This window comes from Papio anubis, chromosome 17 (assembly GCF_008728515.1).
Source record: "Papio anubis isolate 15944 chromosome 17, Panubis1.0, whole genome shotgun sequence".
Classification (NCBI taxonomy): Eukaryota; Metazoa; Chordata; class Mammalia; order Primates; family Cercopithecidae; genus Papio; species Papio anubis.
The window spans coordinates 9,528,444-9,552,656 of record NC_044992.1 but is presented as its reverse complement, the minus strand read 5'-3'; the positions used below and the strand labels follow the sequence as shown (position 1 = coordinate 9,552,656).

The 24,213-nt window shown below is 46.3% G+C and overlaps 1 protein-coding gene across 7 annotated transcripts in view; it reads left to right on the top strand.

The window, feature by feature from the left end:
• GAS7 (growth arrest specific 7) overlaps window positions 1-24,213 on the top strand; it is a 284,928-nt gene that overhangs the window by 170,004 nt on the left and 90,711 nt on the right. For 6 of the 7 annotated variants that reach the window (XM_003912340.5, XM_031657376.1, XM_021928735.2 and 3 more), the window contains exon 2: window positions 7,352-7,472. In XM_003912340.5, coding sequence (XP_003912389.1) covers window positions 7,352-7,472 — 121 coding nt within the window. Of the gene's footprint in view, window positions 1-973; window positions 1,142-7,351; window positions 7,473-24,213 lie in introns of those variants that run through there. The other variant, XM_003912339.5, reaches the window with a different exon arrangement.

Sequence of the window (24,213 nt, the reverse complement as noted above, 5' to 3'; positions counted from 1 at the left end):
TCTCTCTCTCTCTCTCTCTCTCTCTCTCTTTCTCTCTCTCTCTCTCTCTCTCTCATTCATTCATTCATTCATTGTTCTGGGCACTGTGCTGAGATTAAAGCTATGAAAAAAGAGATAGGGACATGGCCCTGTCTTCCCGAATCTTATAGTTTATTTCTTTGTTGATATGGCAGCTCCTTCAACCTCCTCCTTCCAGGCCAAGTCGCCGAATCTCTGACCTTTAAAAGAAAACGAAGACCCTGTCAGGATCCAGCCTGTCTCCTGGATGACTACTGGCAAAGACTGCAGGCCTCAGGATGTGCTGTGACAGTGCCAGGGGTCCCCTACTCGTTTCTGAAATTTCTGAGTATGGCCAGAAAGGCTGCTGGAGTTGGGGAGCGCAATGCTGTCACCCATGAGACAGGAAATGCGCCCAGTATTCTTAGAGACACAGACTCTGGGGCTGGTGATGTCACTGTTGCTTGATTTGTGTCTTAACCCAGAGTTGGAGGAGATTGTCGCTCTTGGGTAGCTGTTCCCAGCTCTGTGTAGGAGTCCGCCTACCCTAAACAGGTGTCCACCAGGAAGGCGTGACGTGGGAGTGAACTGGCAGTCTCCAGCCCTGCTGGGTCTTGATCGTCCTGGTGGGCCCTGGTAGCCCCATTAGTAATTGGTTGACTCCCTGAGGAGTGCAGAGCTGGCAGTGGGGCCACTGCTGGCTACTGAGTCCAGGACGACTCCGGGACTCAACCCTCCCAGGCGTGCCCAGCCATGCCCTGGCTGCTTCTGGGTGTCCAGCTGCCTCCGTGGTTGGGGAAGAGAGAACTTGCTGGAGAGTCCTTTGTGGAGGAGCCTTCAAGCAGTGCCAATCACGGCACTGGGCTCATTAGCAAGCATTGCCATAGCAACGGGTCTGCCAGAAAGTGGCTCGTTAGGCTGACAACTTCAGAGCTGTTATATATAGATCTGGGTGTGGGGGGAGTGGGGGTGTGGGGCCCTGTGGATATGCTTTTCTTTAGAGCTCCTATTGCTTCTGGGTTTGGGGTGTGAGAGGACGCAGAGCGGGAGACCTTAAAACCGTCTGATCCGGCTGCTAAAGCGAGTGTCTGACGACCACCCATTAACGCCACCAAGTAGCGTTTGCTCGCAGCTTTAGGAGAAGGTAAGAGTCAGGTGTTCTCAGAAGCCTCCGGAGGGGGAGAGAGTCCCGGAGGTGGAGGTGGCACCCAGGTTGAACTTGAGCTTGAAGCATGGTGGGAGCGGTAGGGAGCGGAGTAGCGGGGTCTGCCTTGCCTGGAGGCTGCAGAGACAACCTCCACTGTCTGTTAAATAGTTTATTGGAAGGGTTTGGGGCAATGGAACAGAATCTTTTTCTTTAATAAGTCACTGTGCAGCCCAACGCTGTCTTTTTACAGATCATGCTTGTACAAATTCTATGATCTCAGTTTTCGTTTCAGAAGTAATGTTTTTCTCAGTCGCTGCCTCTAGCGCTGCAACGGAGTGGCTTCAGAGCCCAGGACTCACCCAGGATCATTGTTACAAATGCAGCCTCCCAGGCCGCTCTGGAGATTGAGTCAGGCCTAAGAGCGTGCATTTGAACTCACGTCCCAGGTGACTGCTGGGCTGCCCCGCGGTGACCATACTTTGAGAAACACTGCTGTAGGGGGATTTGTTTTTGAGCTCTGTAATCTCTGGGTGACTTCGCTTGCCTGCTTTTTTTTTTTTTTTTAAAGGGGGAATCAGTAGCCACCATTAAGGGGAAAATGTTAGGGGTTGCGTTGGTTTTTTAAATAAAGACACAAGGAAGTCAGCCTACAGTTAGGGAACGTGACGGTCTGGACGCAGGCGGTGATATTTTTGCACATCATATGCTCACTTGGGGACTGGGAGATAAGCAGGAGGATCAGGCTTGAGTCGTCATCCTCCTTGGGAAGGAGCTGGGGTGTCGGGTGGTCTCGGTGGGGAAATAGAGCTGAGTAGGTATAGCTGGGGAGAGATGTGGCCCACCTTTAAGGTAACTGGATAGAAGTCTCTAGAACAAAGCTATTATTTGTATTAATTTTGTGTAGAGATGGGGTCTTGCTACATTGCCCAGGCTGCCCTTGAATTTCTGGCCTCAAGCAATCCTCCTGCCTCAGCCTCCCAAAACGCTGGGATTACAGGCATGAGTCGGTGCATCTGACCAGCTGATATTTTTAAGCAGTTTGCTTTTACCATTTAACTAACTGTGCCACACTGGGCAAGTTATTAAACCCTCCGCATCTCAGATGCATTGTTTTAAAGCAGGGATAAATGCCATCTATGAGGCAGGCTTGTTGTGACGAGTAGCTGATTGTCTAAAGCACCCGGTCCAGTCTGGCATGCATTATAGATACTTGGTGACTGGTAAAAAGCCATTATTGACGGATACAAATGGATCTGAGCTCAGATACTTTCTACACTGGGGTTCTGAAGTAGTCTAGAAACCTCCTGATGTTACATATAAAATAGCGTGTGTATGTGTGTGTGCGCGCACCCATTTTAGGGGACAGAAGATCCATAGCCTTCCTCAGATTCTTAGAGGATGTGCTTTCCATATATATCATTGAACAGGTTGCCTACTGAACAAGGAGGCCCAGGTGAGGGTGGATGGAGAAGGACTGGAGCCTGGCCTTGCACTCTGGCCGAGGGACGGTCCCTTCTCGAGGAAGAGGCCGCGTTTTATCATTCCCACAAAGACACCCTGTGTATTAGGTGTAAAGAATTTCCCAGTTAGAAAAAACTTCCTTCAGTTTCCCCCACCCCCACTCCTGCTACCTCCGATCTTGTTCTTTCCAGGTGGGATCTGTCCCCAACCCCCTGGGCCCATGTCACCTCTGCTTCTAGTTCAGTTCCCACGGGAAAGCGCTGACAGAATTGAAGGGAAAAAGCCACAGGACTAAGGAAGAGAAGGGAAGGATTTAACTTGAAGGAAACTAATTAGAAGAATAAGATTGAGAGAGACCTTAATTATTGGGTGGTTACACACACTGTATCCTCTGGATGCCTGGGGGCTGGCTGCTTCTGCCCCTCCGTGGCCATGAAGGGTGAGGTAATGCTGGTGCTGTTGGACCTTAAGTGAGGACTTGAAGGTAGGGAGGTCTAACTTCTGCCTTCAACACACCTGCAAAATTTTTTTTATTTTTTTATTTTTTCTTTATTTTTGAAACAGTCTCACTCTGTCGCCCAGGCTGGAGTGCAGTGGCGCGATCTCGGCTCATGGCAACCTCTGCTTCATGGGTTCAAGTGATTTTCCTGCCTCAGCCTCCCGAGTAGCTGGGATTATAGGCGCCCGCCACCACGCCCAGCTAATTTTTGTATTTTTAGTAGAGACAGGGTTTCACCAGGTTGGCCAGGCTGGTCTTGAACTCCTGACCTCAGGTGATCCACCTGCCTTGGCCTCCCAAAGTGTTGGGATTACAGGCATGAGCCACTGTGCCCAGCCAAAAAAAAATTTTTTTAAATTGTGGTACAGTACACATGACAAAATATTTATCATCAGTGATAGTTATGCATTCATGATATTGTGCAACCTTTCCCACGATCCAGTTCCGGAACGTTGTCATTACCCCAAAGGGAAAACCTGTACCCATCCTCCCCTCCCCAGGCCCCTGGAAAAGACAAATCTATTTCTATCCCTATGGCTCTGCCCTTTCTGGGCATTTCATATGAATGAAATCAAAGAATACGTGGTCTTTTGTGTCTGGCTTCTTGCACTTAGCATAACGTATTCAAGGTTTATCCGTGTTGTAGCATGTATCACGGCTCCATTTTTAAAAGTTTCTGAATCATACTCTATTGTATGTCTATACTACACTATCCGTCCATCTGTTGATGGAGATTTGAGTTTTTTCCACTTTTTGGCCATTACGAATGATATTGCTATGAGCATCCATGGACCAGTTTTTGTCTGACTGCTTGTTTCTAGGTTTTTGGGTCTGTACCTGGTTGTCTCCCTGTTTTTTGACTCCTGACTTTTTAAAAGTCAGCCATCAGGAGGAATTTCTTTCTAAGAGAAGAGAAAGGTGATGGGACTGTGGCTGCCTTGGGAGATGGAGGCAGAGTGTGGCCCTGCAGGAGGGAGACGTGGAGACCACCTTTGCCACATCAGCCACGTTAGGAGATGGGCCTGGTGGCCCCAGTCCCCTCCTCCTCCCTTCTTTCAGCATCTCATGGCCCTTCATGGCTCAGTATCAGGGTGCCTCCCACCTTCTGTAAGGTCCTGAATGTACAGAATGGAGGAGACCTCCTTGGTCTTCAGTGTCTTGCGGAGAAGGGACGGCATCATTATTGCTCTTTCATGGGTGGGACACTGAGGGTCACGGGTTGGGTCCACTGGCTTTCCAGCCCCTGTAAGGAGTGGTCTCCTTACTGCCCAGTCCTCTCACCAGAACGCACTGGCCAGTTCTCAAGCTGTTAACCTCCCCAGCAGGTGTTTGCCTTCCAAGGAGGATAGTATTGGAAACAGAAACCTCAGAGAACTGACTGTTGATGGTGACGTTTCAGACAGAGGGATGGTGAGGCGAGGGTGGAGGTCGGTATCGCCGCAGACAGAGACTGTGTGAAGCTCTTCCAGCGGAAACCCCCATTCATTGCGCATCCCTCAGGATGCCTAGGTGCCGGGTTGTTTATTGTTACCGTCTCCAGTGTCTTCCGCAACTGGGCTCATGTTATCACCCTTCGTTTCACAGATTCGAGAATAGCCTGGTGAGTCAGTAGCCTGTGGTCACATGGCTGTCAAGTGGTCCAGGCAGGATTGGCACTGAAGGCTGTTTGAGCCTCAGGGCAGTTTTCACTGTGCCTATGGGTTCCCGTCCCTGCACCCCTGTTCTGGCCCTGTCAGTATTTGATCCTTCCCATTTCCTCCCAGGTTATTTGGGTAAGCACCCATGTGGCTTTCCCACATTTGATTGAAGGAGAAACTAGAATATTTCACTCAAGGAGAGGACACCTGGCATCTTGCCCCTCTGGTTCTAGAATCTCTTTCATCAAACACTCATGCCTGTCGTTGTATTTTTTTGTTATTTGATTTGAGACAGGGTCTCACTCTGTCACCCAGGCTGGAGTGCAGTGGTGGGATCACAGCTCACTGCAACAACCTCCTAGGCTCAGGCGATCCTTCCACCTCAGCCTCCTAAGTAGCTGGGACCACCGGCATATGCCACCACACCCGGCTGATCTTAAAAATTATTTGCAGATGGAGTCTTCCTGTGTTGCCCAGGCTGGTCTCAAACTCCTGGGCTCAAGCCATTCTTCCACTTCGGCCTCCCAAAGTGCTAGGATTATGAGTGTGAGTCATTGCACCCGGCCCTAACCCTCATTTTTAATCCTCTGGCCCCCCGTCCATGCCGACTTTATTTCCAATCCTGTTGGACAGAGCGTGCATCTCCTGTGCATGGGATACTTCTCTCTTTCAACATGCACACGTGCGCAGACACACACACACACACGCACGCACCTTGTTATAATAATCCTATTTGTCTTGCATGTATTTTGGCCATCCTCCAATCCTGGAGAGGCCGCAGCAGTGTGGAGGCCCAGGTAAACCTGCCCAGATGTGGGCTTATGCTTCCTGGACGTGCTGGTGAGACGGCAACCTGGGACCCTGGTGGGATGCCACACCGTGTTGAGCCTGGCTGCTGTCCACCTCCCTGTCTCCTGCTTTCTTAGAAGACAGTCTTCCATACGGAATCAAATGGGTGCGCTGCAGGTTAGCAGGTGTAGGAGACGGAGCGTCCGGGGCATAGGGGAAAGCTTTTAATTAAGTTGTGAAAATTCATTATGAAACTTACACCACAGTTACGCAGAAGGGACGCTGTGTTTACTCAAAGTCCCCCAGCAGCTCAGAGTTACTTGTTCCCTCCGATGACATGCAGAGCACCACGGGAAGCCACGGCACGTGGCTTTGCAACCTTCACAAAGCATGAGAACAGCCTGGGAGCTGTGTGTCTCTGCCGCTCTCTTTCAATCTGTTATCTTGTTTCCCTAAGCGGGGGTCACCAGGGACCACCACTATGGGCGCAGCTGAGGGATACTGAGGACATTTGGGAACCGATTACCTTTACTGTTTGTGAATAGCCCCTGGCTTTGCTGAGAAATTCATGGCTACTCTCTTTGTGTGGCTAGAATTCTGATTTTAATCAATTAACTTCAAAAGGCATAGCAATCTTATGGGCTAATTTGGACTCTCTGTCCTAATTTTAAAATGTTCTTTAGCTAACAACTTTGGTTTCTGTGTGTATGGGAGAAAATTTAGGTGGAACAGATAGGTAGAAAGGAGAGTATAATAATTGCCTGTAATCCCAGCACCCAGGGGTCATGGCTGTTTGTTGTTTGTTTTATTTTTGTTTGAGATGGAGTCTTGCTCTGTTGCCCAGGCTGGAGTGCAGTGGTGCCATCTCTGCTCACTGCAACCTCCACCTGCTAGGTTGGAGCAATTCTCCTGCCTCAGCCTCCAGAGTAGCTAGAACTACAGGCACACCCCGCCACGCCTGGCTCATTGTTTGTATTTTTAGTAGAGATGGAGTTTCACCGTGTTGCCCAGGCTGGTTGCGAACTCCTGAGCTCAGACAATCCTCCCGCCTTGGCCTCCCAAAGTGCTGGGATTACAGTCGTGAGCCACTGCGCCCAGCCATGGCTATTTTTTTTAGTATGTGTCTACTTGATATCTAGTTTCTTTATATGTCATATACATTTTTCTCTGATTTGTTTTTTAACGAAAAGTAACTCTATACATGGTTGAAAGAATTAAACCTCACATACGTGCATACAACGGGAAGTCAGCATCTTTTCTGTCTCCGAGTCCTAGTTCTTTTTGCCAGAGTGATCTGGACCGTTGGCGAGAGAAGCTCTTCATGGATTCTCAGTATTATTATAGAATGTTTTGCATCTTGCTGTGGGATGACTTGCATTAATTACTTCTGCTAGGCTTGCAAAGCAAGCCTGGGGCCTTGTCTGCTGCTGTGCTTTGTGGTCTGGGAATTTCAGACTTCAGATTTCACAGTGGGAGCTGGTGGAGTGACAGGGCGCCTTTGCAAGCCCAGCACCCTGTGAGTGATTTTCTAGGGGGCCGTGGAGAAAGTCCAGCTCCATTAGCTGAATGGCATTTTTCTCTCTGCTCCCAGAGGAGCTGTCCCCTGTGCAGGGGCTGTGAAAGCTCGTGTGCTCCTCACCGCTCATGCTCATGCAACCCCTGAGATCACGTGTATGCTGCCTCTGACCTCAGGGGTTTGTGGGCCACAGACTTCCCAATGTCAAGCTACTCTAGGGTGAATTCATCAGCCTCTGCCTTCCTGGTTTAAAAACTCCTGCAAAAATGCCAAATGGGTGTGACCTTCTCTTTCTCCTCCAACAGAAGCCTGGAATGGTCCCCCCACCGCCAGGAGAAGAAAGCCAGACGGTCATCCTTCCACCTGGCTGGCAAAGCTACCTGTCACCTCAGGGCCGGCGGTACTATGTCAACACGACCACCAATGGTGAGTGCGGCTTGGGGGAGCATCCTGCACCGACCCCCTGGCATTCTGGCTCTCTAGAGGGGCAGGTTTTTTCACCCTTCTTCACCTCTCTATTTGGGGGCTTTGTCTTCTTAAGTCTATGCTCAGGGTCTGCAGGGTCTTGCTCCTCCCACTGTGCTGGGTGGTAGGGGGTGCACGTCTGGGGGTGTAGTTCTGGGAGTATCTTGGAAAGAAGGCTGCCCTTCATGGTTTGAGTCCTCCTTGGATCCTCACGTCCTCCCTGGGTATCTGCGCTAAACCCAACTTCTTCGTCTGGGGCTGTGTTTTCTCAAAGGTATCTCAAAAGGTTCTGTGGTCAAAAAGTTCTGTGGTCAACAGCTGGTTTGAATAAAATGAATGAGGTGAAGCCGCTGCATGATCTCTTGGAATTTGGAAGGTTTGAATGATCTTGAAGCTTCAAAACGGGGATTGCAAATGCGAGGTTTCCCTAATTTCGCTACAACATCATCTTTTTCCTTAAGTATCTCACTGGCTGGTGTTTCTCCGGATGTTGTTTGGGAAATGCTGGGGGTACTTAGGGGTTATTTATCCTATCAAATAGTACAGTTTCCACGTGCATTTCTGAGTTGAATAGAACCACACCTCAATGCCCCCAATCATTAGAGACCTCCCAGGACTTCAAATGACCCCAGGATCCCCAGAAGTTGGCTGTAGATGATCTGTAAAAGGGAGTGCACCGCGTGGCAGGTTCCGTAACAAGGCGAATAGAGGGCACTATTGCAGGCTGTGGTCTTGGGCAGGGCAGGACAGAGCAAACCAGCTAAACAGAGCTGTGTCTTGACCTCCATGACTCCTCAAAGAAATTACCATGAGAGCCCGGGCGTGGTGGCTCACACCTGTAATCCCAGCACTTTGGGAGGCCGAGGCGGGCGGATCACGAGGTCAGGAGATCCAGACCATCCTGGCTCACACAGTGAAACCCCGTCTCTACTAAACATACAAAAAATTAGCCGGGCGTGGTGGCGGGCGCCTGTAGTCCCAGCTACTCTGGAGGCCGAGGCAGGAGAATGGCGTAAACCCGGGAGGCGGAGCTTACAGTGAGCCGAGATCGCACCACTGCGCTCCAGCCTGGGCAACAGAGTGAGACTCCGTCTCAAGGGGGAAAAAAAAAAAGAAATTACCATGAAAGAACTGAGAGGATTTAAACCAAGCAAAGTTAGATTTAGTGGGGATCATAGACATACGTGCTGAGGCAGAAGACGAAACTCCTACCGAAATCCACCTGCTGGCTCAGCCTTGGCCTCTCACTCCTCTGTGCCCACCTGACTACATGACCACCCCTTCCCACCTGCGGGTATCGTTACTACAGCTGATGATTATCAGCCTGCACCAGGACGGGGAGATCCTAGTGACAGGGGAGCCAGCTACTGTTTAGCAGAGACACAAAGAGGGCAGTTGGTTTATTCGTATCCCCTGGCAACCTGACGTTCTGCAGGCTCAAGAGGCGTGGTCTAGTGGAAGAGGTAATGAAGTTTCTAGGAAAAGGGAAGTAGGACTATTTCTGACCGTTCTAATCTTCCACTTCCTCAAAACAAACACATGAACAGCTTTGCACTGTTACCGAAGACTTGAAGTTTCAGAGAAGAGTGTGTCTATGTATGCAAAACACAGAATTTGGACCGTAGGACCATGAGATCATCAGTTATTTGGGACAACATTGGATCCAGATTTTTGGAATGTCAGGTTGCCAGGGGATATGAATAATTTGGATCCATTATTGTCTCAACTAACCTACTCTGTTGCAAAGGGGTATGGGGGAAAATGGCTTTCTGAATGTCAGCATCTTTATCTGTTTTTAAGTTAGAAAATAGTTTATTTTCAGGGTAAAAAATTCAGTAAGTACAAAAGGATTCGAAATAAAAAATAATCCCTGGTCTCACCTTTTAAACATATGTACATTTATTCTTTTAAAGTAATTTGGAAAATATTGTCTATGTTGTCCTTTAAATTACTTTGACAGTGTATGTGGGCATCTTTCTATACTTCGTACATTTCAATCTAACTCATTCTTTTAAACAGCGGTGTAGTAATCCATTGCGTGGGTATGCTATTAATTTCACCAGCATTCTATTAGTGGATGTTTAAGTCACATTTATATCAATAGACAGTGTCTGGCAGCTTTTTTTCTGGGACTCAGAATTTAGCAGATACCACTGGTGAGAGCTTTCTTATGGGTCCTGGGATATAGTGATCCCATGGAGACTCCAGGCCTAGGGTCAGTGAACTTTTTCTGTAAAGGGCCACGTAGCCAGTAGTTAGGCTTTGAGGGTCATGTGGTCTCCGTCCCAGCCACTCAGCTCTATTGTCGCAGCATGAAAGCAGCCCTGGATGATAGGTAAACAAATGAGTGTAGCTATAAAATATCATTGTTTCGGCCGGGTGTGGTGGCTCACGCCTGTAATCCCAGCACTTTGGGAGGCCGAGGCGGGTGGATCATTTGAGGTCAGGAGTTCAGACCAGTCTGGCCAACATGGTGAAACCGCGTCTCTACTAAAAATATCAAAATTTTCTGGGTGTGGTGGTGCTCACCTGTAGTCCCAGCCACCCGAGAGGCTGAGGCAGGGGAACTGTTTGAACCCGGGAGGTAGAGGTTGCAGTGAGCCAAGATCACGCCATTGCACTCCAGCCTGGGCAACAAGAGCAATACTCTGTCTCAAGAAAACAAAAAAAAAATGTAAAAGATGATTTTTGTTGGCAAGTTCACTGGGCCATATGATAGTTGGTTTGACTAGATAGTCCCCTGGGCCACAGCTGCTGGTCCCTGCTTCAGGCTGTCTGTTGGCTCGACGAGGACTTGCCCTATTTGCCCTTCCTCTCTTTATTTATTTATTTAGACAGCATCTCACTCTGTTGCCCAGGCTAGAGTACAGTGGCACAATCATGGCTCACTGCGACCTCAACCTCCTGGACTCAAGCACTCCTCCTATCTCTGCCCCCTGAGTAGCTGGGATTACAGGCATGTGTCATCACGCCAGGCTGATTTTTTTTTTGTTTTTTATTTATTTGCGACAGGGTCTCACTCTGTTGCCCAGGCTGGAGTGCAGTGGCACGGTCGTGGCTCACTGCAGCCTCAACTTCCTGGGCTTAAGTGACCCTCCCACCGCAGCCTCCTGAATAGCTGGGATTACAGGCACGTGCCACCACCCCTGGCTTTTTGTAGAGATGAAGTTTTGCCATGTTGCCCAGGCTGGTCTTGAATTCTTGGCCTCAAATAATCTACTGATCTACTGGCCTTGACCTTCTAAAATGTTGGGATTATAGGCATGAGCCACTGTGCCTAAAAGCAGTTTTTTTTTTTTTTGTTTTTGTTTTTGTTTTGTAGTAGAGACAGGGTTTCAGTATGTTGCCTAGGCTGATCCCAAACTCTGACTTCTGCCTCTGCTTCCCAGAGTACTGAGATTATAGGCATGAGCTATCGTGCTCGACTCTCTCCTTCTCTTTCATGCTAAAAATAATCCCAGCACCTACCTTGGTCTTACATTCTAGATATATTATGCCAGTTTTTATTCATTACTTGTCTAACTCTTTTTTTGAAGCAGTCTTGCTCTGTCACCCAGGCTGGAGCACAGTGGCATGATCTCGGCTTACTGCAAGCTCCGCCTCCCGGGTTCGCGCCATTCTCCTGCCTCAGCCTCCCAAGTGTCTGGGACTACAGATGCCTGCCACCACACCTGGCTATTTTTTTTTTTTTTTTTTTTTGGTATTTTTAGTAGAGACGGGGTTTCACCGTGTTAGCCAGAATGGTCTCCATCTCCTGACCTCGTGATCCGCCCACCACGGCCTCCCAAAGTGCTGGGATTATAGGTGCAAGCCACCACACGCGGCCTTAACTCATTGTTTATCTGTTTGATTGAATCATTCATTCAACACATAGTTTGAGCCTTAACTGTGTACCAGGCAGAGTGAGTCTTGGGATACTGGGGATTTAATAAGAACAAAGTCGCTGCCCTCAAAGTGTTTATCTTCTTATAGAATTTCAGTGAAAACCTATCTGATTCAATCAGGAAAGGGTTGTGAAGCAGGAATCCAGGGTGTTTTAAGAGCATGTCACAGAGAGACCCTAGGGAATCAGGGAGGCTTCCTGGAGGAGGAAGCTGCAGGATAGGAAGGGTATGGAAGGGGTAGGGGATGGGGAGTGTCTTACTGGTGGCAAAGAGTCAGCTGTGTTTGTAGGGATCACGCAGCCCTTGAACATCATATTAATAATTCTGCTCGATAGTCTGAGGGAGAAGGAAAGCAGCTATCTTTCTGATTCTCCTCTGGAATCGTTTCTTAGACTTGTTTGATTTGGCTGTAGGGATGTTTTAAATATTTTTTAATCTGCCTGCCTTTCTGCAGGAAGGCGTCTATGAGAATAGCCACTCACGTTTATCTTATCTCCTGACTCTTGGAGGCACCTGAGCTTGTGCCTCCTCACTGCTGGGCCAGCTGCATCTGCCTCTCTGCCTGGCCCCTTGCTTAAGCATGTTTGCTCTGTCTCTCTCCAGGTGGCATTTCATCCACATGCCGGCCCAGGGCCCAGAAAGTACGGTCCTGGTTCTAAGCAGGCCATTCTTCTCTTCCTCTTTGTCTGTCTACCTTTCTTCCAGACACTTCTAATCTTTCTCTCTTAATCCCTAATCTCTTCTTTTCCAGAGGGTGCCTGGGGATCATAGGTGATCTGTCCCCATTTTTATACCTATAACCGGTTGAAAGTCTAATGTACATTTGTATTACCTTGCCTTGGCTAATCTGCTTGTTTTCTTTCTTCCCCCGCCCCCCCCACCTTCTTATTTTGAGAGTCTTGTTCTGTCGCCAGGCTGGAGTGCAGTGGCGCAATCTTGGCTCACTGCAACCTCCAACTCCCTGGTTCAAGCGATTCTCCTGTCTCAGCCTCCCAAGTAGCTGGGATTACAGGCACGTGCCACCACGCCCAGCTAATTTTCGTATTTTTAGTAGAGACGGGGTTTCACCATGTTGGCCAGGATGGTCTCAATTTCCTGACCTCATGATCTGCCCCCCTCAGCCTCCCAAAGTGTTAGGATTACAGGCGTGAGCCACCACGCCTGGCTGGCTAATCTGCTTATTTTCACATCCATTTAGGATTTTGTGGATGAGGTGGTCACAGTGCTAGCCACTGAGCCAAGCTCTGGGGATCCAAAATCAAATTAGATGCTGTCTCTAATCTCAGAAGCTGCAGTTCTAACAGGGCCAGAGACACATATAAACCTAGAAGTGTTACAAGTGTTCGTGCGGAAATGTGGGGGCTCGAGGAAGGGAGTAGTCAACTTTATCTGAGTATCAACCCAGTCTTTGCAGGGTGGGAGGGGGCAGCCTTGACTCAGGCATTCCAAGCCAAGGTTACGGCATGAGTAAAGATCAGGCAGCGAGAGAGAAACAGCGGATGTGTTTGGCATTGGTTAAGGAACAAAGAGGTGAGAGACAGAGTCAGGGGCCTTGAGGCATTTTGAGGTCTTTATCCTGTAGGCAGCGGGAATCCATGGGAAATTTCCAGGCGGTGGCGTGACATGATCAGAATATTGTGGCAAGGTTGCTTGTGCGGCAGAGCGAAGGCTTTAAGGCCAGTAAGCATGGAGGCTGACGGACTAAATGAGAGGAGAAATAATGAGGTCAAACACCAATTCTACAGCAGTGGCTGGAGAGGAGGAGGTGGAATCTGTCAGACAGGATATGGCAGGTCAGGGACTGGGACTGCCTGGATTCGTCTGGGTTTTCTGCCTTGTGTGATGGGACCGTACAGTGAGTATAGGGTATTCAAAGGAGGAACAGGTTAGGAAGAAAGAAAATGAGTTCGTGCTGAGTGTGTGGTTCCCTGGTGTGCGTTCAGAGAGAGGTGGCTGGCGTTTAGATAGCTGCAGTGTGACTTAGAGGACTTCTGAGCTGGAGATGGGAGCTTGGGGACCCATGTGGGTACACGGCCTGGCATGTAGAGAGTAGAATGGAGTTTGCCTCTCCTTGCCCTGTTGGCCCGGCCACTGTTGATCAGTGACCAACCTGCCCAGCCACACAGCGTGGCCCAGGATTTGCGTTTCATCAGCAGAGAGGTGAAGTGATGAGGATGTAGAAGATCACCCAGGGCCTTGCAGCACGTGTTTAAGGCAGCAGCCAAGGAGACTTTGAAGGAATTGTCAGAGATCCGAGGAATCCAGGAGAAGGTAATGCCATAAAGGCAAGGGAGAAAAGATTGTCAGGGAGGGCAAGTCAGAGACAGACTGAAATATAGTTCAGGTTTATGATAAGAGTGATGTTTTAAATCACTGGGGAAAGCGCAGATTATTTAGTAAACGGCGTTGGGCCAGATGGCTAACAGGAAGTTTCAGTGGTTAATGCAGTAATGCTGTTGCTTTCATGTAAACTCGCCAACGCCATCAGAGCGTGCTCCGTGGACTTTGGGAAGTCCCCATCTTTCTTGTGGCTCTCTGGAAATTTCATTATGCACAGTGGCCTTCAGTTCAGCCCCAGGAACTCCCGGGGTTTTGGTATCAGGAAATCGCTTGTCTTGCACTGTCCAGGGAAGCTCTCCATTCCCACCAAAAGTTGACTGCATTGCTGATGGTTTGGGTTGTATTTAGTGCATGGATAGTGAGCTATTATCAATAGCCTACCCCATCCAGGGACCTCAGCTAGTGCTAAGGAGACTGTCTTAGTCTGTGCAGGCTGCAGTAACAAAATACCATAGACTGGATGACTTATAAACAATGGAAATTTACTGATCACAGTTCAGGAGGATGGGAAGTCCAGGGTCAAGGTGCTGGCCGATGTGGTGTCGGGCGTGGGCCTGCTTTCTGGTTCGTAAGGACAGCTGCATTCTCACGTGGTGGAAAGGACAGACAAGCTCCCCTGGGTTTCTCTTTTTTTTTTTTTTTGAGACGGAGTCTTGGTCTGTCGCCCAGGCTGGAGTGCAGTGGTGCGATCTCGGCTCACTGCAAGCTCCGCCTCCCCAGTTCACGCCGTTCTCCTGCCTCAGCCTCCTGAGTAGCTGGGACTGCAGGTGCCCGCCACCATGCCTGGCTGATTTTTTGTATTTTTAGTAAAGACGGGGTTTTACCACGTTAACCAAGATGGTCTCGATCTCCTGACCTCATGATCCGCCTGTCTCAGCCTCCCAAAATGCTGGGATTACAGGCGTGAGCCACCGCACCCGGCCTGGATTTCTCTTTTAATGGCACTAAGTCCATGATGGTAGAGCCTGCATGACTTAGTCACCTCCTAAAAGCGCTGCCTCTTCATACTGTCACATGGGGAATTAGGTTTCAACACGTGAATTTGGAGGGGACACAAACATTCAGACCATGGCAGGGACCTCTTACTTATACAACAGCAAATTATTTCGAGAGATATAGCACATTTTTTGTTCCATTTATAATTGAAAGGTTGGCTGGGTGTGGTGGCTCTCACCTGTAATCCAGCACTTTGGGAGGCTGAGGTGGGTGGATCACTTGAGCCCAAGAGCTGGAGACCAGCCTGGGGACCATGGTGAAACCCCATGTCTATTAAAAATACAAAAATTAGCTGGGCATGATGGCACACACCTGTAGTCCCAGCTATTTGTGAGGCTGAAGTGGAAGGATCACTTGAGCCCAGGACGTGGAGGTTGCAATGAACCAAAATTGCACCATTGCTTTCCAGCCTGGGTGACAGAGCAAGACCCCGTCTCAAATAAATAAATAAAATAAAAATATAATTGGTGCTGGGTGCAGTGGCTCACGCCTGTAATCCCAGCGCTTTGGGAGACTGAGGTGGGCGGATCACGAGGTCAGGAGATCAAGACCATCGTGGTTAACACGGTGAAACCCTGTCTCTACTAAAACAATACAAAAAAGTTAGCCGGGCGTGGTGGCGGGCGCCTGTAGTCCCAGCTACTCAGGAGGCTGAGGCAGGAGAATGGCGTGAACCTGGGAGGCGGAGCTTGCAGCGAGCTGAGATTGCAGCATTGCACTCCAGCCTGGGCGACAGAGCAAGACTCCGTCTCAAAATATATATATATATACACATACACACACACACACACACACGTGTGTGTATATATAATGTGTATATATGTATACGTGTGTGTATATAATGTATATATGTATATATGTGTGTGTGTATGTATATATGTGTTGTGTATGTATGTGTATGTATATATGTGTATATATAGGTATATATATGTGTGAGAGTGTGTGTGTATATATATATGTAATTGGAAGGTCAGGCATGCATGCTTCCTCACTTAATATAGCCATAGGTATAGGTATTCAGGCCCTCTTTTTGGAGAGATGCTGACCTTTTAGATATTGTTTAGGATACATTTTAGCATTTGGACATTAGGGGTATTTGAAGCTAGTATAGATGGCCAAGATTAGTTTAGTTTAATGTATTAGTCAAGATTTTACTTCTTATTTATTAATCTTTGTATACTCTACATCCAGGAGTTTTATCTACATTGTTCAGTGTTTAAAGAAAGAGTACCATTTGAGATGGTATCTTAACCCTTTCTCCCCCAATATAAAGCAGAGCCTGATACAAGGATTGAGTTGTTAACACCTTATTTAGGAGGTATCGGTACAGAGTGGTGAGGGTAGGTGTGCAAGGGAAGGAAAGCCAAAGAACATGCCAAGTGATGCTGGCTGGTGTTTGACAATGAAATGTAGAGTCCCAGCAGGTCACTTAGTGGATATGTTCACTTCTGGAAGGGTTGCAAAGAGGAACCATGCACTGGGGTAGTCCCCAGGAAAGCAAAGATGTTTTATCTGCTCACCTCCCTCTTGTCTCCTATTTTACACTGGCCAAGCCCCTCCCCTTGCACAGCTGTTTCCCTACACATTTGGGTTGTGCCATCTGACTCTTACCAACCTTTCAGAAAGCCAGATTCCACCATCCAGAGTGATGCTTTATCTAAGCCCAAGGCAGTGGTCAGCAGAGCATGAGCAAGGTACCAAGTAAAATAGAAGGTGGCTGTTGATGGAACTATGAAGAGTCCGATATCTGTGTCCCTAGACACTCTCCTAGAACTGAGTGCTGCGGTGAACATCTGTCTCCACTCTCAGACCTTCAGAACTTGATCTTTCCTAAAAGTGGGTTGCAGAGGCCGGTGATTTGACTTCATAATCATCCTAGGAGGAAGCTTCTAAATCCTCTAACGCAGGGGTTGGCACACTGTGGCCCGTGGGCCAAATTCAACTCACAGCTGTTTTTATAAATGAAGCTTTCTTTATTGGAACACAGCCATGCCCTTTTGTTTACATACTGTCTATGGCTGGTTTTGCACTGAGATTGTAGAACTGAGTACAGGCTGTCTCCAACTTAAAATGGTTGGACTTAACGATTTTTTGACTTGGTGCGAAAGTGATACTCATTCGCTAGAAACTGTACTTCAGTTCAATATTCAGTCAATTACAAGAGACATACAATACTACAAAATAGGCTTTATATTAAATGATTTTGCCCAACTGTACGCTAACGGAAGTGTTCTGAGCACGTGTAAGGTAGGTGGAGTTAAGCTGTGGTATTCAGTAGTTTAGCTGTAATACGTGCATTTTTGACATACAGTATTTGCAAGTTACAGTGGGTTTCTCAGTATATATCCCTGTCATAAGTTGAGGAGTATCTGTAGTTGCAGCAGAGACCACGTGGCTCACAAAGTGAAAATATTTACTCTCTGACCCTTACCAGAAAAAGTTCACAATATCTGGTTTAAGAAATAGAACCTGTTTGTTTTATGCATATGGAAATGAAGTCCCTACGTGGTAAAGGGACTTGATACAGGTGATCTGGTTATTTATAAGCCAAGCTGTGACCAGACCGCCCAGTCTTCTAATCTTTTCATTTTTGCCTCAGTATTTGGAAGAATGGGCATGGGTGACAGTGACTTAAGTTGGAATGAGAATAACTGAGTTTGTGGATTAGTAGACAAAGAAAAATAATCGGAAATAACAATTTTTAAGGGAAATCTATGCGTCTTATTAAAGCATGAACCCAGATCCAGGAGAGTTAAAAATTGTTTTTAAGCTTTTTTTTTTTTTTTTTTTTTTTTTGAGATGGAGTCTCTCTGTCATCCAGGCTGGAGTGCCATGGCAAAATCGACCTCCCGGACTCAAGTAATCCTCCCACATTAGCCTTCCAAGTAACTGGGACCATGGGCATATGCCACTATGCCAGACTACTGAAAAAAAAGTTTTTTTGTTTTTTTGTTTTTTTTGGAGAAGGGCTCTTGCTATATTGCCTGCCCAGGCTGGTCTTGAAGTCTGGGCTCAAGCAATCCTCCTGTCTTGGCCTCCCAAAATGTTGGCATTACAGGCATGAGCATCACACCCAGCCTTTTAAGCTCTTTTGGTGAAGAATCTATGTCTATAAATGTGTTATTATGTTTGTGAGCAAAGCTTGGAGGACTAAACCAGGATTTGAGCTTTTGGATTCCTTTGCCAAATAGTAATTTTCTTGATTTCTTGCTTTAATTTTTCTTTAAATGATTGGATTCCCATTTAACTTTATTATGCCAGGAACTAATGTGAGTTTCTGGATAAGTTTTCCAGTAGAACACTTTTAACTTTTCTTTGTTACAAATAATCGGATCGTTTTCGAACTCCCCAAATAGAACGAACGGCCCTGATAATTCCATGTTAATAAAAGTTACTCTGAGAAGGTTCTATACCCAAAAACATCCATCTATTTTCTTCTGTCCATCTGTGTTGAGCAAATGTGAGACTAAAAAGATGTGCATGTGGCACATTTGGTTGATTAAATTAGGATTGTGTGCATGTGCGTGTGTGTGTGAGAGAGAGAGACAGCCAGCCTAATTTATATAAAGACTAATTTTGGCTCCATTATTTTTCTTTAATGGATTCTTAGTGGAAGGCTGTGAGAGCTTAAAGCTTCCTATTAATCCGCTTCTGTGTGGGTTTTGTTTTCTCTTCTAGGATATCTGTTCTAATGTGTAACGTTTAGGTAAAACTTACGTGCGTAACACACCCCTCATTTTTCACCAGTGTTGAAGGCCAATCATCTCTCATTTGTGGCAAATGCCAAGTGGCTTTGAGTCAGTCACACTGCTGGTATGAAGTTGAAGACCCACACAAGTAAAAAGACAAAAGAGACAGATTTTGTCGTTTGCTCTATTCTTGGAAGCTGAGTTACTTTGCAAGACTGTTTATTGGAAAACAGTGTGAGGGCGTTCCTCACTGTTAGGTGGAGTCACTGATGAGCAGCACGTGGTTCAGATATGGAAGTGGAACAAAAATAAATGTGTAGAATAGGATCCAGAAATCTTCTAGAATATTCAGTGACCCAGAATATTCCACTCCTAGCTGTATACCCAAGAAAATTGGAGACACATGCCCACACAAAAACCTGTGTGTGCATGTTCAGAGCAGCGTTATTTATTATGACCAGCAGCAACCCAAATGCCCATCAACTGAGGAATAGATAAACAAAATGTGGTTTTATCCATACGATGGAATATTATTCAGCCATAAAAAGGAATGAGGGTACTGGCTGATACATGCTACAACGTGGATGAACCTTGAAAACATCACAGTGAGTCAAAGAAGCTAGACACAAAAGGCCATGTGCCGTATGATTCTGTTTATGTGAAATGCCTAGAATAGAGAAATCCACAAAAAACCACTCTGGTGGTTGCCTGGGGCTGGAGTTTATGGAGAGTGACTACTGATGGGTATAAGGTTTCTTTCTGAGACAATAAAAATGTTCTAAAATTAGGTAGTGGTGCAGGTTATACAACTCTGTGACTATACCAAAAACCATTATATTATATGCTTTTAGAGGGTGAATATAATATGTGAATTATATTGAAATAAAAGTGTCATTACAAACAGGCATGTGTGGGCATGGTGGGCGTTTATGACTTTCTTGGCATCCTTTAGAAAGTGGTTTTTTTTTTTTTTTTTTTTTTTTTTTTTCTGAGACAGAGTCTTGCTCTGTCGCCCAGACTGGAGTGCAGTGGTGTGATCTCAGCTCATTGCAAGCTCTGCCTCCAGGGTTCACACCATTCTCCTGCCTCAGCGTCCCGAGTACCTGGGACTACAGGTGCCTGCCACCACGCCCGGCTAATTTTTTGTATTTTTAGTAGAGACGGGGTTTCACCGAGTTAGCCAGGATGGTCTCGATCTCCTGACCTCGTGATCCGCCTGCCTCGGCCTCCCAAAGTGCTGGGATTACAGGCATGAGCCACTGCGCCCGGCCCTTTTAGGCTGGAGTGCAATGGCGTGGTCTCAGCTCACTGCAACCTCTGCCTCCTGGTTCTAAGGGATTTCTCCTGCCTCAACCTCCCAAGTAGTTGGGATTACAGGCGCCAGCCACCACACGCGGCCAATTTTGTATTTTTAGTAGAGACGGATTTCACCATGTTGGCCAGGCTGCTTTCAAACTCCTGACCTCAGGTGATCCACCAGCCTCAGCCTCTCAAAGTGATGGGATTACAGGTGTGAGCTACCATGCCCGGCCTAGAAACCATTCTTTAGACGTCTTGGTTAGGGAGTCTTCCTGCCTGCTTGTTAAACTTTGGTGGGTGTCGGAAACACCTCAGAAATTGAGTTTGTTTAAAAAACAAAACAATACGTAGATTCTACCACTGACCTTCAGAATCTATTTGGAAAGAGAAAAGTGTCTACTTTATATTTTTCAAAGTTTTCTAACAGTCACCACCTATTTTTTACTTGCAAGGACACTTTATAATAATACAATGGTGGAGGCATAGTCGAATATTATAAAGCTGAAGAACAAACTGAAATCCAATTTCCTCTTACAGAAATTTAATGAGAAAACACAGTTTCTTTAAACAGGTAAACATGCATCGTAGCCCCAAGGTTAAAGGCCATATAACCATAAACAATGGTAGAATCTCATGGTGGAGCTATTGAAGACAAATAACTCAATTTTATGGAGACAAGACTTAGAATGAGTATACAGTTGCCAAGAAAGGCTCTTCACCTGGCCGGTGTTATATTCTTAAGTGTCTCCAGCATGGCTGACTTGTGTGTATTTTCCAGCCTTTATTCCTATCTGTGTAAGAGGATGTAATGGCAGGTCTTAAAATTTCAAAGCTTTAGGGTCAATAGCTCAAACATTGTTTGGATCTCAGTATTTTTACTATTAAAAGAAATATGCATGCACTCTGCTTTCAACTTTGTTTCTAGCCGAGGCTAAGTCAAAGAATTTGGGGCTTGTACTGTTTTCATTTGTACATTCTGCTTAGCACCCTGGCATCCGAACAAGATGAAAAGCATCCCTGCCTTCGAGGAACCTAGGAGGTTTGGAGGAGCTGTAAAATTTCTTCTTCTTCCATTTTTCTCTTCTACGGAGATCTTTAGACTGGGGCATCCTAATTTGCCTACTTGGGTTAGGACGAGTGTGCTGGCCTGTCGTCACTTGCCTCTTTACCATTCATTACATGGCAGAGTCCAGTGGCTTAGCAGAGTCCAGCCAGTAATCCCATAGCAGGATCTCTATCAGTCATTAGATCGACCGATACTCATTAATTACAAGCCAAAGGAAGTACAGGTCCACTGTGAATTGTGTGTACCCATTGGGAATGACTTTTGCTTGATTTGAACTCTTTTTGAAAAGAGCTGGTCTGTGATTACTGGACTCCTAGGGAAATGGCATTATGATGTTTTGGGGGTGGCAGGGACGTGGCACGCAGGCAAGGTCAGGACCTCTGGAATCCAGGAGAGCTGTCCTTCCAAACCACTACCTTCTATATATCTATCTATATAATAGATATTATTATATCTATATCTATATAGATATATCTATTATCTCTATCTCTATCTATCTATCTATCTATCTATATATATATATTTCTCTTCCTGAGTTTGTGTCTGATGCCACCCTCACCTGTAATACTTGTTGCAAAATTACCAAGCGCCCTCTTTTCATCGGACCCAAACTCAGACACTCATAGAACTAAACACGGAAAACACATGCATGAAGCAGCTCAACTGAGTATTTTAAAAAACTGGCAGGTAGTGGTAACCTTCTCAGCCCCAACCAGCTGTGTTCAGGCAGGAAGGTGGGGCTGGTGGGACGACACCTCATGATTTTCTGAAAGAAAATAGATATCCAGATGTTTATGAACAAAACTCTCTATTTTTCAATGTTGAAAACTAACAACATTTTTAAGCACTGTGTACACAGAATGGAAGCTTCTGTCGACAGTCTCTAGTATAGTATATATATCAAGATAGGTAATATAGTATATATAGAGAGATAGATATTATCTATCTATAGTATATCTATATATACTATAGATATTATTTATCTATAGTATATCTATATATACTATAGATATTAATATCTATAGTATATATAGATAGATAATCTCTGTATATACTATAGATATCTATATATAGATATTATATACTATATAGATATTATCTATATATACTATATATAGATATTATCTATAGATATAGATATAATTTATCTGTCTATAGATATAGATATAATCCATCTATCTATATAGATACTATCCATATATAGATCTTATCTATCTATATCTATAGATAACATCTATATCTGTATATCTATAGATTATATCTATCTATAGTATATATCTATATAGATATCTGTCTATATATCATATATATCTAGATATCTATATATACTATATATAGATAATGTATATACGATATATAGAGATAATATCTATCTGTATACTATATATACCATATCTAGTATATATAGATAATATCTATATATAGTATATGTAGATATCTATCTCTATATAGATCTATATATGTAGATAAGATATATCTCTCTCTCTCTCTCTTTTTTTTTTTTTTGAGATGGAGTCCTGCTCTGTTGCCCAGGCTGGAGTGCAATGGCTCAATCTTGGCTCACTACAGCCACCGCCTTCTGGGTTCAAGTGATTCTCCTGCTGCCTCAACCTCCCAAGTAGCTGGGATTACAGGCATACGCCACCATGCCCAGCTAATTTTTGTATTTTTGGTAGAGACAGGGTTTCACCATGTTGGTCAGGCTGGTCTTGAACTCCTGACCTCGTGATCCGTCCAACCTCGGCCTCCCAAAGTGCTAGGATTACAGGCATGAGCCACTGCCCAGGAAGACATTTTATGAATGAACTTGGAAATGAGAGGTTGTGAAAGGGAACCAAGCAAGAGAGTAAAAAATCTAGGGCGAGCGGACTCATTAGTTAACAGGTATGAAGCACCAGTTTCAAGAGGGATCTTAAAACCCATCCTACTCTGCCTTTTTTCTGGGGCTTTTATGTGTGTCCAACATTAGCGCAGGAAGCTCTGCCATTCTGGGGCTTGAGTGGAGACTGTGGGGTAGGGTGTGGGAATGGGAGCCTGCGGTGCGGCGGGAAGTTTTGGGCTACAGGGAGGATCAGTCTGGATGGACATAACCAGAGTGAGCTTTTAAAGGGTTAGGTCCCAGGGAGTCAGTGAAACTCCTAGTCTACATGGAAATGATCTGCAGGTTATATTCTAATAAGTGAGTGGGCAAGGACCATGTGAATTGATTATCAAGTTACAAGTATTTGCTAAATGCCTTCTGTGTGCCAGGCTCTATCTAATTAGCCTCTTGGATGTCTTCTTGCAAGGGTGGTGTGTGTGGGCGAACACAGTGTGAATGGCTACTTGTTTGCAAAGACAGAATGCTTGCTGAAGTGGATATGAGATTGTTAAAATGAGACGTTCTTTGGGTTGGAGTCCATTGTCTTTCCTGCCTGAATATTGTGCTGAGAGTCCTTCCACCTCCAAACACCCTATGAGGCCTTGAGTTGCAACCCATACGAGCTCACCACCCACAACTGTTTGAGACGGTGCCTCCCTGTGCAAAGCTGGCATGAGGTCCCATCTATGAGATTGTTATTGTTGGAGGAAGACCTTGGAGTGGGGTAATGGCTTTTTTGTTACTTCATTCTGAGTTGGATTCCAAAGTGGGCAGTACTCATCCAAGAGGGGCAATGGCTTTTTTGTTACTTCATTCTGAGTTGGATTCCAAAGTGGGCAGTACTCATCCAAGAGGTGTAGGAGGAGGAAAACAGGGTGAGAAGTTAGTCATGCAGGATGTTGTGTTTACTGCCCGCCCGCTGCCTGTGAGCACTGTGCCCCGCGGAGCAGAAGGGGCACTGAGATGCACTGGGGTCTTGTCATCCTTGGATGGATCCTGAGCTGTGCTGTGCAGGTAGCAGGCACCCTGGACATTTCTGTGGCATGAAGCTCCTGCCCTCTCGCCGGCTGTGGTTAACGCCTATCTGTGTGTCCAAAGATACCCTCAGCCCCAGAAAGTGGCTCCTGTGAGATCAGTCGAAAGTCAAGCCATTTATTGCGTGGTCTGCCACAGGGGTGGACTATTGGAGTAATATGTTGGGAATGGGTCCTACTCCCACTCTGAAAACTTGGCCAGATTGTGGGGACCCCGTTGGGGGCCTTGGTGGCTGGTGACATGTGGCGTGGGGAGGTCAGAGCAAAAGCAGTTTTCCAAGTGGTACAGAAAATGTCATTGTTTTCATAATCAGTATTACTATACTCATGGGCTTTGGGTGAACACTTGCGTGGACTTGTGCCGTGGTTGGAGCATGGCTGTCCTGTGCTTTCTTTACTGCCCCTCTGGGCCATGCCAGACACCTGCAGTCTCTGCTACGGAACCCCCAGGCTCCTCTGTTTCTCATTTGTCCAGACTTTCTCATCCCCAGATCAACTTCCAGGTGTTCGCTGGACCTCTATCCCCGTCTCCC